The sequence below is a fragment of the Carassius gibelio genome, chromosome B13 (assembly GCF_023724105.1).
Source record: "Carassius gibelio isolate Cgi1373 ecotype wild population from Czech Republic chromosome B13, carGib1.2-hapl.c, whole genome shotgun sequence".
NCBI classification, from domain to species: domain Eukaryota; kingdom Metazoa; phylum Chordata; class Actinopteri; order Cypriniformes; family Cyprinidae; genus Carassius; species Carassius gibelio.
Window position 1 is genome coordinate 3543779 of NC_068408.1, and position 14896 is coordinate 3558674.

General features: G+C 37.2%; 1 protein-coding gene across 2 annotated transcripts in view; it reads right to left on the bottom strand.

The window, feature by feature from the left end:
- Positions 1-9808, bottom strand: part of msh6 (mutS homolog 6 (E. coli)) — a 12012-nt gene extending 2204 nt beyond the window's left edge. The window contains exons 1-8 of one of the 2 annotated variants that reach the window (XM_052572141.1): positions 9404-9808; positions 7951-8156; positions 6831-7006; positions 3184-5737; positions 2100-2389; positions 962-1079; positions 785-874; positions 550-704 (exon numbers count right to left, since the gene is read on the bottom strand). In XM_052572141.1, coding sequence (XP_052428101.1) covers positions 550-704; positions 785-874; positions 962-1079; positions 2100-2389; positions 3184-5737; positions 6831-7006; positions 7951-8156; positions 9404-9636 — 3822 coding nt within the window. In that variant the 5' untranslated portion in view covers positions 9637-9808. Of the gene's footprint in view, positions 1-549; positions 705-784; positions 875-961; positions 1080-2099; positions 2390-3183; positions 5738-6830; positions 7007-7950; positions 8160-9403 lie in introns of both variants that reach the window. The other variant, XM_052572140.1, reaches the window with a different exon arrangement.
- Between the last annotated feature and the right edge of the window lie 5088 nt (positions 9809-14896).

Sequence of the window (14896 nt, forward strand, 5' to 3'; positions counted from 1 at the left end):
GAAAATGAGTAGAGAAAATAGAAATGGAATAGACAGTCCCAGTATTAGAGAGTCAAGTGAATATAAAGTTTTGTGGCTGTACTTTTATTTTATTTTATTTTTTTACTCTTCCAACAATTCTTATTTATAGATTTTCCAAGTCACAATGCATGTGTTATTTTATTATTATTTAGACAACATTCACGTTTTTATTCATACTTTATTCCATTTCTTTATTTCATATATACATATTTCTATATTTTCTATTTTTTATTGAATTTTTTACATCATGTTTTTGTGATTTGTCTATATAGTTTTTTTTTTTAATCAATATTTTAGTTCGTTATTTTAGCATTTCAAGTTAAGCTAAACAAAAATGAGAAATATAGTAAAGTGTTTTGTATTTCATTTAACATTTTTTTTAACGAATGTAGTTTGTTAGCAATAATAGTGCATTAGTCTAAATGGTTTTTGCATGCTTGTACAAACATTTTACACATTATAATCATCGGCAGGCCACAGAATACTGCTGAAAATATTTCGGTCAGTTATACTGGACGTGAAACTGACCATGTGTCCGAGTCTGACGGCGGGGTCCTGGACGTGCTCCTCCACCAGCGAGTGGTAATGAGTGGAGAACAGGGTCCGGCAGCAGATCTTCTCTGACAGCTCCTTCACAACAGCGCTGGCAATGGCTGTGCCGTCATACGTGGCTGTGCCTCGGCCTGCAGTTCAAGAGAAGGAAAAGATCAGAACTTACTCCATTTAAGACTTTGCATTAGCGTGTGATGAGCGGCTAAATCACCCAGTTCATCCAGCAGGACGAGGGAGTGGTTGGTGGCGTGCAGCAGGATGCTGGCCGTCTCGCTCAGCTCCACAAAGAACGTGCTTTCACCTAGAAAACCAAAGATGGTCTATTTAGTTATCCAGGGAGAAGCTCACACATGAGGCTTGAACTGATAAGAAACAAATGGCCATGTACCTGACATTATACGATCAGAGGCGCCGAGTCGAGTGAAGACGCGGTCCACAGGAGTGAGCCGCAGACTCTCAGCAGGAACATAGCAGCCCAGCTGAGCCAAAATCACCACCAGACCACACTGAAAGAGACACGGGACACGGGGAAATATAGCTGAGAGAATGTGCAGATCACTTGATTTCAACAGGGCATTAGCATTTTACATCACATCAATGTTTAGGACACTTCAATAGTCATAACATTTATAGGAGGTTAATAAATGTGTGTAGTTCTACAATATTTCATTTGAGAAAAAATTAAATTATAAAAAAATAAACATTATATATTATATATATATTTTTTATAATATAAAAATGCTAATTTTATGATATTTAAAGATTTTATTAATATTATGCAATTTTTCTGGTTTTGTTTATTGATAATTTCCAGGCCTGAACAACTAAACACACCAAAAACATGATATAGAAACCTGCAATTGCCATAAATGAGAGCTCAAACCAAATCTTTAAAAATTAAAAAATTAAATTAAATTAAAAACAAAACATTTAAAAAAATAATAATAATTAAAAAAAGAGATCCATGATTTTTAAAGATTTAATTAATATTATTATATTTTGTTCATCAGTAGAATTTATACGCCGAAACAAAACTGGTAGAAAGCATGATACAGAAACCTGCATTTCCAGAAATAAAAGCTCAAACCACATCCTACTTCCTGCCTGAACAGCTGCTCACACAATATAGTGTGAAATTTGTATAATTATCTGCTCTGACAATAATTCGATTGTAAACACTGCAAAGCACAATGCAATTGGAAATTAAATCACAATTCAGTTCAAAATTATTTTGGTGTGGCTCAATAAAATACATGGGAAAGTTACACCAGATTTGGATTCAGCTAAATGTAAACCATTCCAGCCTTTCTTTAGTAAAACTGAAAATTAAATCAAACTTCTGTAGCTTAATCATAAAATGATAGTATGCAAAAACTGTCTAGGAAAAGAATTTAATGTTCCATACATTCGGTATTGCTATTCAATGCATTAAATGCTCATCTAAGATTGGTGTACTGTTGGACATAAATTCAGTATTATACCCCAAAAACAATTACGATGTTAACACACCATGAAGATTGACTCACCTGTCTCATCAGGGTGGACTTGCCTCCCATGTTTGGCCCAGTGACCAATACACATGGGGCAAGTGCTTTATCATCCTCCTCATCATCATCCTCAGCACCAGGGCAGGCGATGAAGATGTCATTGGGGATGAAGTCGTCACCAAAGAAGGTCTTGGTGACGCAAGGGTGACGGGACCCTCTGAGATCCAGGAAGGGGCGTGACTGAGACCCATCACCTGGGAGAAGGATCTCTGGTCTCGCCATGGGCCCGTCGCCGCTCTGACTGTAACGGGACATGCTCAACAGCACGTCTGCAGAGGTAGAGACAACAACAACATATCACTGGGCATCCTATTACAAATATCACTCATATTCTCAGTAAACATGGCATTTATAATCGTCTTAAACTCAAATTCTGGAAAAAAGAGTCAACATTTTATATTAAAACTGGACTCAAATTTACAAATGGTGTTTAGAATTTGAAGAATGACTTTTTGTAATTGTGCATATAACCATTCTGTGACCATTTTCAATGTCTAATTATGCAACATTCTGCTAAAACTTTTGAATGAATTAAACTGAATTCATTTACATGCACAATCAATCTGTAAGGTCATGTAAACACCTCTATATATATTTCATAGATCATTAGCAACTTACACAAACCATGTATCCTTGATTTCGAATGTGCATGTCTGACTTTTTAAAATGAAGAGCAATGAAATGGAAAAAATGCAAAAAGATGCATTTTAAACTTTAAGCATTTAACTTTTTAAATCTCCTGTTAATGGCCAAGATGCTGCAAAAGATGTAAATGCAACGTTCAAAAACGCATAAACCTTTAAAACAAGCTGTTCTTTTATCAGCATTTTGTTGTGCATGTAACTGCATTGGTAACTAGCTCAAATCAACACTTTGACCAGCTATCCATAAGGAAGAGCTACATAAACTAAAGCCTAAGTTTATGTATGAATAGAGCATGTTGGCATTATTGATGAAAATTATGGTATATATGATGCATGTAGTATATTGTGATGAATAGCAAGATTTTCTTTTCTCTTTTTGTAGGCAAGTTTAAGCAAACTATAAAGTTGATTTTTCTTACCAAGCACTGCCATGCATTCAACCGCTGTCTGCCAGTCTTTGCAGTTCTTATCGAAATTGTAGAAGAGTCTTCTCATGCAGTCTTTCAGCGCCGAGTCTCGTTTGTCTTCCCAGCTCTGTAGCTCTGAAAACAGCCGTTCAATCTCTTTAGTCCAGTACCGTTTCCAGCCTTTCTTGGTGGACCTCACCTCGTACTCTTCTGGCAAGCTTCTCTCGGAAACACTGTCTGGAACTTCGAGCTGGAAGCGGTTCCTTCCCGTTCCCCAATAAGACAGATTCTTACAGCCCAGTCGCTTCTTCTGTCGGTCCAGGTATTCCTGCAGGCCTCGGTCACAGTCTTTTATTCCGTTTAAGGCCTGGTCGTACTCTGGATCGAAGCCGGCCTTTGGCGTGATGACGCCTGTGGTGCGAGCTTTCTGATGGTCGAAAGCTGTATCCCAGCGTTTGAGCTCTGGGGAAAGGTCTGGGAAAAGCCCATCTTCGTTTTCAGTCTTGAGGAGCATCACTTGACGCAGCAGTTTGGATTTAAAGCCGTCCGAAACGGGCTCCATGATCGACACGATTTCCTTCATAACTTTAAAGCCCTCAAGTGCGGCGAGAAAGTCGGCGATCTTGCGTTTGCTGTAGATGACTTCTTCGTACAAAATAGCTCGGGAATCCGGATGGTCCTGTCCTTTCAAAGGAGTACCCATGCTGTGGATCTTGCTAAGCAGTCTTTCGAGATCAGGAAGCTTTTTTAGCAGGTCAGTGACTTCGGAGACTTGAGACGGGGCGCCCATCAGGTCCTCAACAGCATCTAGGCGATCTCCAATGGAGGATGGATTGCAAAGAGGTGCGCAAAGCCATTGCTTTAGCAAGCGTTTGCCAAAGGGAGTGCAACACATGTCCAGTCGCTCAAGTAGGGTTCCCTCAGGACCTCCAGTTGAGCTGTTCTGAAGGATCTCAAGGTTAGCAAGGGTCACTCCATCCAAAACCATTCGTTGACGAGTCTGGGCAAAGAAACACGACGCTCCTCCAGCCTGCTCCATCTCCACGTCGACAGGAACATACTCCTCAAAGTTTCCCATTGATAAAAGCTCCTTATCCACTAGACATTTCTTCAGGTAGAACATGCATCCGCCAAATGCAGAAAGAGCAAGTTCATACCCCGCTTTTGGAGTGAGACTTAAAGCATCGCATTCAGACGTCATTGCTTTTAGAGTCGAAGGCAACACTGATGCCTTTTCTTCATCGGTTTTGCTTTCGTTGAAGTAGTCTTCCTCTGCGAGGACCTTGAGGGTCTTCTGCGCATCCCAAAACTGCGAACCAGCATTGAGACCTTCTTGTAGAGTTGAAGACAAGATTGCTTTAAAGATTTTAAGCATCTCAGCTGACGGGTTGCCCTTCTCGTAAAGCACCTGGGCTGGAGAATAGTGCGCCACCAGAGTACGCAAACGGGAACAATGACGGTCATCCTGGAATTGACCGATATGGAAGCGTCCCACCGAGGTGTCGATGAAACACACCCCATAGATGTGTCCGTGTCCCGCGCTGTCCTCCTCGCTCTTCTCTTTAATGCTCAAGAGATACTTGCTTTGAGTTTCCGAAGGGGCGCCGTCGAGCACGCTGTACGTCTGAGTCCCTCGCGTGATGATTCGGCAAACCTCTCGCTTGACAACGCGGTCGAATTTAGTGGGACGCGCCAATGTCTTACATCGTGCTTCCATCATCTCAGGGGTCTCGGTCTGTTCCACGCGAGCCACTTTGTAGCCCTTTTGCACGAGAACGTCTGAGAAGCGTCCAAAGCCGATCTCGGGGAAGCCGGAATGTGCCCAAGTGCCCTTCATGAAGGTAAGACCGAGCTCATTGACGCCGATCACAGCGTCCATGTGGTAGAGCTCGTAGAACTTACCGACTTTGTAGAACAGAACGGTATCGAACATCTCGGACTTCAGCTGCCACCAACGGCGCATGCCAGGTGTCGTCCTGTTAAGGAAATCTTCGGGGACGTATAGAGTCGTGGGGTCGTAGTTTTCGTCAGACTGACGTTTGCGTTGTGCATCTTTTCTCTTGCCGTCTTGCAGCCACTCCAGCTTCTCGTGGTCCCACAAAGTTGGTCCTCCATCCGTCCCGTTTGCGTTGCCGCTTTGACTTTCGAAGTTGTCCGGTGCGGAGAAAGCAGAAAGTCGAGATTTGGTGTCCGATGCCACTGATGAAACGGCTGCAGGTGCTCGTTTTGGGGGGTCTGGTTTGCTCTTTGACTTAACAGGATTTTCTGATGGACGTTTGCGCTTAACTGGTTTCACAGGGCTGTCTGGTTCTGTCTCCGGCTCGCTTTCTTCTTCCTCAGCCCCGCTACTCACTCCCTCTTCTTCCTCTTCATCACTGCTTCCTCCTGCCTGATCAGGTTTGAACTCTTCACCAGAGTCATCGCTGTCAGACGCCACCACGATTCGGCGACGCTTCGGCTTTTGACCTTTTTCAGCTGCAGCACGAGACGAACGTCGACTGGGCTTCGCTTTTTCTTTAACCTCTTCCTCAGACATATCTGCATCTGATAAGGTTGATTTATCAACCTACAATAAAACATTACATGATGAAATTAAAACAAACACAACTGAAATGTGATACAATTATACAGAGGTGATACAATGCTCCATCTAATGACAAAATGATTAAAAGACCACATAATAAATTATTAGTAATTGATGTTTTATGCTAATTGCAACTATGAACTCATATTGATCCTATATTTCTGAGAGAAGTAGAAAGAAGTTTTTAGATTTTACTTTTGTAGTCGAAGCTTGCATATACAGCAGAATCATTTTGTTTGAATGATCAACAAGTCAATATTTTCTTTTGATATACATATAAAGGATTTAAAGATCATTTTTGTTTCTTATTTGTGTCCCTGGACCACGAAACCAGTCATAAGGGTCAATTTTTCAACATAATCTTTCCATTGGTGTACGGTTAGGATTGGACAATATTTGGCCGAGATACAATTATTTGAAAATATGGAATCTGAGGTTGCAAAAAAAAAATCTAAATATTGAGAAAATTGCCTTTAAAATTGTACAAATGAATTCTTAGCAATGCATTTTACTAATCTAAAATGAAGTTTTAATATATTTACGGTAGGAATCGTAAAATCGTAAATCTGAGATTTTTCTTTTTTAGACCCAGCCTTACTCCAGGGTCACATTTAGTTCATCCCTCTAAAAACTATTTAAACTTACCAATGTGTTGTTACAAACCTGCATGACTTCATTCATACAAATTTAAAGAGAAAATTTGGTAAATGTTAATCTTACTTTTTACATTTCATGAAAAAAGTATCTACAAAAAAAAAAAAAAAAAAAAAAAAAAAAAACCCCAAGGGGCCAATTTCAGTAAATAATTGCCTTTTAAATTTCCTGTTTCTAATGCAAAGTTATTGCACGATTAAAAAAAAATGTTGGAATTTAGTACCCAACTCATATAAACTACTTTCATCCTGCTCTTCTGTCTTGTTTTTGGCTGTAGACACTATGTACAGAAACATTAAGAAGAAGATTTGGAAAGACTAATAAGACAAGTTACTGAATTTTAATTTTGGGGTTTAACAGTCTTCTTCAAACTGAAATGTGTCTTTTATGTGAATGTTAATTTTCTTTAGTGTTTTCTCACCTCCATATCCTCCTCCTCCTCCTCTTCGTCACCTGAAGGATCCATGCACACGGACATCTTCAGTCTCTGCTCAGGACTGTCCTTCATCGCAGCATCTGCCAGCTCCATCGCTTTACGGATCACAGGCTTACCGCTGAAGAACACGCCGCCGGATTTGGCATCGGTGCTATCAGAGCCTTGAAGGAACAAGTACGTAAGGTCAGAATCAAACATTTTTAGGGCACTATGAAATCTGTTTAATTTTTTCCCAGATTCAGTTTTATTTTTTCCGTTTTTGTTTTTTTCAGCTCCTTTTTAATGGTTAAATTTAACTTAATCAAGAAGCATGTCTAATTAATTAAATCATAACACTTATACATTTTCACAACAATTTATTAAAAGTTTAAGAAAAGTCACGTTTAGGGCCCAAAGAAATGTTTTATTTTTTCTTCACCATATGTTTTATTGTTACATAATACTGTGTTTTAGCATGTCTAGTTATTTAAATGCATAAAAACAACTTAATTGATTCTTTTTTTTTCTTAAAATAGCCTCATGAAATGTTTTTTTTTTTTTTTATCAGAAATTCTGTTGTGCATTTACATTTTTCTGGTTATCAAATGAAGGCATAAAACATTCATTTTATTATTTTTTAATTATTGAAAATTAAGCAAACTTTATTTTTTGGTAAACAAAGGGGATTAACTATTAAAAATAAAACATGGAAGAAATGTTGTGTGACATTATGCAATAAAAAAAATAATGTTACATAGTAGTAGTAGGCTATGTACATTCTGTTGAACAATAGCAATACATTTCTGGCAAGCTGTCTTTTATTTCGACGAGTTGCTGTGAATACCTTTACAGTTCTGTGTATGTGATATGAAGCTAGTTTTACTCAAATCAGACGGTCAAATGCTCATGAAGTGACTCAGTTCTGGAGATGTTCTTCATGTGTTTACGTCCTCATTTAGTGAGACGACAGAAGCTGTCGAACGAGCATCAGTTCTGCGCCTAACTTGCTGGATTCATATTTAAATTAACTTCAAATATTGGTCCATATCGATATTTGATGTAAGAGCAATTACCTAATTTTGATTAATTCATTCAAAATTGGACAAATAAATAAAGACCTGCTCACCTTGATACTCTCTTATGTATTTTGTGTTAACCCAACCTCGGGTTGGCGGTTCATCGAAGAAGTGAACGTGGAGTCTTTGGTCTCGTCCTCGGCCCCTCATCTGCTGTCCAGTGAGAGGCTGAGGAACAATCATACAGGGCCACCAGGGATGGCCCTCCAGTTTGGCCCAAACCAGAGTGCCAGCATTGAATATAGATGACGGTTCACTGCTGGAGAGAAATAATGAGACATTCATTCAAACAAAGCAAGAGCAAAATCACACATCCACCTAAAATATCGTAAAAAAAAATGATCGAATTCATTAATAAATTAAATAAAATGTATGCATTTACCAGATGATTTTATCTAAAGCGAGTTACAGTGCATTCAGGCTAACATATTTAACCTAACATGTGCTTCCTGGGAATCGAACCCACAACCTTGCGCTGTTAACGCAATGCTCTACCACTGAGCCACAGGAACAAAGTAGCAAATAAATAAAAATTAAAGGACAAACTACATTCAATATAAAGTACAGAAAACTTGAAATGTCGTTTATAGTAAGTTTAGATGCAGTACAACAAGTCGCATTGCGACTAGAAAACTAGTATGACATTATGGTACTTTTCATCATTATCATTTTTTTATTTAAATATTAACTAATTTAAAGCAATTATAGACCCGACAGAGTGAACATTAAATATAATAACAATAAAAAAACTGAACAAACCAGATATATGCTTAATAAATTAAGGAACTGGTAATAGTATATACCCCGATACAATAACGACATAACGTTACATAATACATACAATACACCGTAAATAAAAATACCAGTAATGTCATAAAAATAAACATGCTTGCAGGGCTCTTACACTCGTTTTCGCCTCATGTATATTAATATATGATGTATATATATATATATACACCTAAAATGTATGTATTATTTTAGAGTAACGATAAAAGCAGTAACGTAACGGATTTTAACGTAAAGTACGATTGATATGGATTTTTTGTTTTGTTTTGGTAAGGAAGCTCCTATAAGAAAACAGTTCTACTTAGACTCCTGTTTGTCTCGTATATATAAATCTATTGCATATATATTTATCTAAAATTAACGTATTATTATTTTAAAGTAACAGCTATTGTAGTAGCGGATTTTAACGGAACGTATGGTTGCTATGGAGAATTTTTGTAAAGGACGCTCCAATTGGTCAAAACTGGCTAGAGAAAAAATCGCTGGGAAACTTGATCAGAGACTTGATCCACCCCCTTCCACAAAGTCTCCCGCCAAATTCGCAGATGCAGCACGTGGGATCTAATTTTAGACACAATCCTCAGGTATATTTTCACAATGTAACATCTGAATCTCCCAAATAGCTACAAAATTCAAATTATTAAACTAATACAAGTACAAAATCATTGCACTGCACATTTACCATTGCAAATAGAAATGCGGTTCCTGTAACGTTACCTCTGTTTCGCACTGACTGCTTTCTCTCCGAATAGTTTCGCATGTCCAGCTGTAGTTTGGGGTTTGATGGGTTTTGATGGCGTCTTCTTGCTGTTTACTTTGGCTTGTTCTTTGGGGGAGGTGTTGGATCTGTTCACCGCATCAGCCTCCACTGGAGAAGGGTTAGATCTGGCCTTCACCGCGAGAGGAGGCGACTTCGTGAAGAAATTAAAAAGAGAACTCTGCTTCGCCATGTTTTCGAAAGAGTACTGCGCAATATAGTGTTTAATTAACGTTGTTCAAAAATAATTAAGATATTCCATTCCAACAGGCCCAGAACTGTCCAGCTCAACTGAGTTGTTGTGGAGCAGAGAGTTCGCGGGAAAACACTGCTGTTGCGCGGAAGGGGAAGAGGCGGATCGTTTGACGTCACGAGACTGTGGACCAATTGGAAGCGCTGTATCCTTTTACACAACCCACGTGGCTGACATGACCTGCTTTTATTGTTATTTAGGTCTTGTAGTAGAGGGAATGTATGTGTTAGAACATCCGTGTGCGCTAGTGCGCTGCTCCTCTATTGTTTTCTAAGTTAACACGCGCTAGGTGGCCGTCTTTGACCGTTGAGCTCGCGTCAAGTATTAAAAACGTAAATATAAAAAGTTAAATAATTAAATAAAAAAGGCAGAAATTTGACTACGGCTAATCTTCAAATAAATCTTTATTTAAAACTATTATTATTATTCCTATTTTCTACAAATTTACTATTATTTTAATTATTTAAAATATTTTACTGGAGATATTTTTGCACTGGTACGTGTAATTGTTTATATCTATTAATACCATGCATTCATACCTGTGACAAATGAAATTCCTCCCCAATAATCGCTAAACTATCACCTCAAAACTGTATTCTGTCTATAATAGAGGTCGGGATCGTTGCGTCACGTCGCAATGCATTGTGGGAATCGCGGTACAGAAGTAGATGTACTGTATAGTAGGCATTAGGTAACGTTGGTCATTTGGTCATTAATTTTGATTATTTTTTGGAAAATGGTTCAGTATTGCTGTATTGTGAACTGCTGTAATCGGTTTCATGATCGACAGGGCAAACGCCTCGTGAATCATATTAGTTTTCAACATTTTCCTACTTGGAAAAAAAACACAAGGTGTCTGAAATCACCAAGAGGCGTCAGATGGCTTGGGTCGCCACTGTACGGAGGGAAACCATCACCTTCGATAATATTATAATACATAGTTATGGTGAGACATGTTGTGTATGGTCTCTCTCTCTCACATACACACACACAAACACATTACGTTTTCTCTAGTTTTTGGCCAGTAAGGGAGTCAGTTTAGTGTCTGTATTTTTTGTTTAAACATTTTCTTTTGACCCAATCCTGAACTTAATTTGCTTTTTGATATTTTTGTGCTGACTGTATTTAACAAATTTGAACAACTTGTTTAAAAAAAATAAAAATAAACTGGAACGAACTTCAAAATAGGAAGTTAAGCGTCTTGTTTTGGTGAATGGTGGGTTGTGTCTGAGGTGAATGTTCGTCAATATTATACCGGATTACAGAACTACCGGAGGAAAACAGTGGATTTTTGCAAGTATGATAGGTGAGTAATTACTCCTGAAGTGTAACAAACCCGCATAGACAAGCTTCATAGCTCGCAGAATCTGATAGTGTGTGTGTGTGTGTGTGTCACCACTGATGCTTGGTTAATGTTAACATTTCCTTAGTGAGAAAGATTGTTTTCTCCACGTTTAATTTGCAGATCCATTTATGATCTGCAGGTGAGCCTCCAGTGACTTTTTAAAAAGTGAAAGTGACATTTTTAAATTGATCGGAGGTGTAAGCGCTCACTCCACAGACCCGGTAGGAGAAATGATCAGGGAAACTGAGGCTTGGTAAACTTTCATGTGTTCATAGGGATCGATTCCGCCTACAACCTCTTTTTTTTTTAAGTAGCGTTGTTTGGCTTCATTATTAAGTTTGTCCGTATAGGTATAGGCAACTTTTTTTGTCACGTTCTATAACTTTTTCTGGAGACTGGCTATTATCTTATTACAAACCTGCTTTGCGATGCCTCTAAAATGGCCGCCGTTACCCACAATGCACCATTCCATGACGTCTACGCCCGAGCTCTATAACCTTTCTTTTACTGTCTATGACAATAACACGAGCGGAGAAAAGTAAGAGTAAGGATTTAAGGATGGACCCATCAGTGGTTTGTTTTGATCAAATCAGAAGCGGCCGTTGAGCATAGACATATAAACAAAGAGTATAGATACTATTGAGTTTCGCCTCTTGTTACTTCTATACTCTTTGAAATAAATACCTAGACGCCTCATTGGCCGATTTGAGCCGTTGCAGCGATACGTCAACGCGTCCGCCATGTTAGTGAGGGCAAGACTGCCTTAAAACAAATGAAAGTAAACGGGGCAGCTGCGGTTTTTACTGAATAAAAACACGATAACGTTCACATTTATCAACCGATTTCAGAGGTCTGTGATCTACGTGCAGTTAAAAAAAACTGTGCATCCGGTTATTTAGTTAGGTTTGGAAAATTATTAATTGAAATCACATTTGTCTCACTTGTTGATTTTTTTCGGTTTACAAATCTGTTAATTTAGTATAAATGGAATAAAGTGAATAATATGAAAAGCGAGTACAACGATACAATAACATACCGGTATGTGATATAATAGATTTATAATAGCATAAAATTATATGTATAATATGAATAATACCATAATAAATAACTGAACAACAATAGGTTAATAATAGCAAGAAGAATATGTAATATAAAGGGTGGAATAATACAGAATAGACAAAAATGAAGAATAAATTAATAGTAAATTAAAGAGTAAAATAAAAAAAAAACTGAAATGTAATTTTAAAATACTATTTGTGTAATAATTATTAATCAAATTAAGACACAACTAATGACACAACACAAAAAAATTGTGGACATGAGTTCCAAATTGTGTTTAATTAATGAGCTCCTTAAGTATAATATATACATGTACACACACATACTGGTACATACATACATATATATATACATACATATATATATATAATAGAAAATCCTCTGAATCAATCTCAGCTCAAGAAACACATTTTATTTAAGTTTTCAGTTCTGTCTTTCTCTGGGAATAGAATGGTTTAGTAGTGAAGACAAAACCTGACTAATAAAGATTAATTCCCCGCCGCTTCCCTCAAGATTTTCTATTTTATTCAATTAATGAGTCAAATAATGTAAAAAACTTTACGATGCTTGACATTTTGTTCTATAATGCACATTAAACACACTCATGCAGAAAACACGCACATTTTGAAACAGTGGTTTATTACGCAGTTCCATTTGACAGTAACTAATACTGTAACGCATTTTTTTAAAATAAATAAATAAATATATACTTATGTATGTTTCTCGAAATTGATTCTGAATAATTCAGATTGCTTTCATTTATTTATTTCAAAATGTTTTGTGTTATGTTGTCCTGTGTTGATAGTTTTCATACTTAAGCTGTGAAAGGAAAATTTTTAAGGGCTCAACACAACAGCTTTTATGGTGCAGAAGCCACTTTAGTTTTTAATTCTGAATATATTATTCAAGTGTTTTGTTGTTTATTTCAGAAATCCTTGTGATATACACTATTCAGTTTGTGCTGGTCTGACTTAATCAAAATAGTGTTTAAAAATTACTTTCTGTTTTACTTTGTGTTTGTATAAACCATAACGCATAAAAGCGCATTAATGGGAACATTAAAGAAAGTTCTTTAAAAAGATAACTAAAAAGTTACTTTTAACAGTAATGCTCATTTCTTAGTTTATATTACCAGACTGCATGGAGAGGAAGAGTATAAGTTATGATCTGCAAGATTAGCCACAATCTGATGTGATCCGAAAGTGTTGAGCTGCTGCAAGAGCTTTTGAAGCACAGCAGCTGTGGTCAAAGAGTTCTTGTGTGTTCGGGATCGCGAATCATTTGAGTCAGTTCGGAAGTTCGGAACGGGATCGCGAATCATTTGAATCAGTTCGGGAGTTCAGAGCGGGTTTGTGAATCATTTTAATCAGTTCGGGAGCTCGGAGTGGGATCGCGAATCATTTGAGTCAGTTTGGGGATCGCAAATTATTTTAATGAATTCGGGAGTTTAAAGCGGGTTCGCGAATTATTTGATTCAGTTTGGGAGTTCAGAGCGGGTTTGTGAATCATTTTAATCAGTTCGGGAGCTCGGAGCGGGATCGCGAATCATTTGAGTCAGTTTGGGGATCGAAAATTATTTGAATGAGTTCGGGAGTTTAAAGCGTGTTCGCGAATCATTTGAGTCAGTTTGGAAGTTTGGACCAGGTTGGCGAACCATTTTGGTCAGTTTGAGGTTCGCGAATCATTTGAGTCCATTCGGGAGTTGAAAATGAAGATTTAATGTAAATAAAATGTACTATTCGTTTCAGTTCATGTCTCAGAATGTGTATATTTTTGTTTGTAATTTCACAGTTGTAATACCATTACATGAAAGCTCCGCTTTTCTATCGCGAATGTGCCGAATCTGCTGATGTAATTTCAACCGCTAAGTGAAAGAGAAGTGGAGGCCAAGGAAACCAATCAGCATCGAGTGTTCACTTTCAGCGCTCAGGACTGCTGAGAAAAGTAACATCATCTATTTTAAAATCCACGAGCCATTTATTTCATTTAATATAGTTAATATAATATAACATCATACTAAGAGTGCAGTTGTTCTCCAGATATAAGCATAACAAATGTGATTTAAATTTGTATAAAATTTTTATAAACTAAGTTAATATTAAGGACATTTTAGACATAGTCTGTTTTAGCTCTATTTCACCAACGAAAAAAGAAACAAAAAACAAAACTTAAGCTTCAGCAGTAACAGCAATTGCGTCTTTGAGAAACACACTAAAGAGGTGTTTCCTAACTGAATGAATCCACTTTTTCATTCATTAAGGCTTTCCTCTCTGTACACATATCCTTAAGTACAATTTTTCTTTTGTTTTATTTGTTTTATTGTTGTCCCCTTCAAAACTTGCTCGTGAGAAATGTTATGTTTATTGTCCCCCCCAACATTTAGATGAAATTTTCGCTCCTGGCGCCATGTGTTTATGTGTTTATGACATATGATATATGTTTATACATGTTTATGATATATATATATATATATATATATATATATATATATATATATATATATATATATATATATATATAGTTGACTTGTCACCGTTAAGCTTGCTTTCAGCTTCATTATATCTGATGCAAGTAATGTTAAGTATTTACTGTGAGATATGTTAATGTTTTATCGAGTTATTTCGAGACTAATGTCTTGCCTTTTACAATATACTAAATGTGTGCCTCAGTCACGTCTTCTAGTGCAGTAATGTCGCCATCTTGTGGGCTGTCATAGAACGACTGCTCTAGTTAAATGCATAGACATTTTCAACTGCTTTAATTTGTGATTTAATTTTATACTTGAAAGGATTGCTA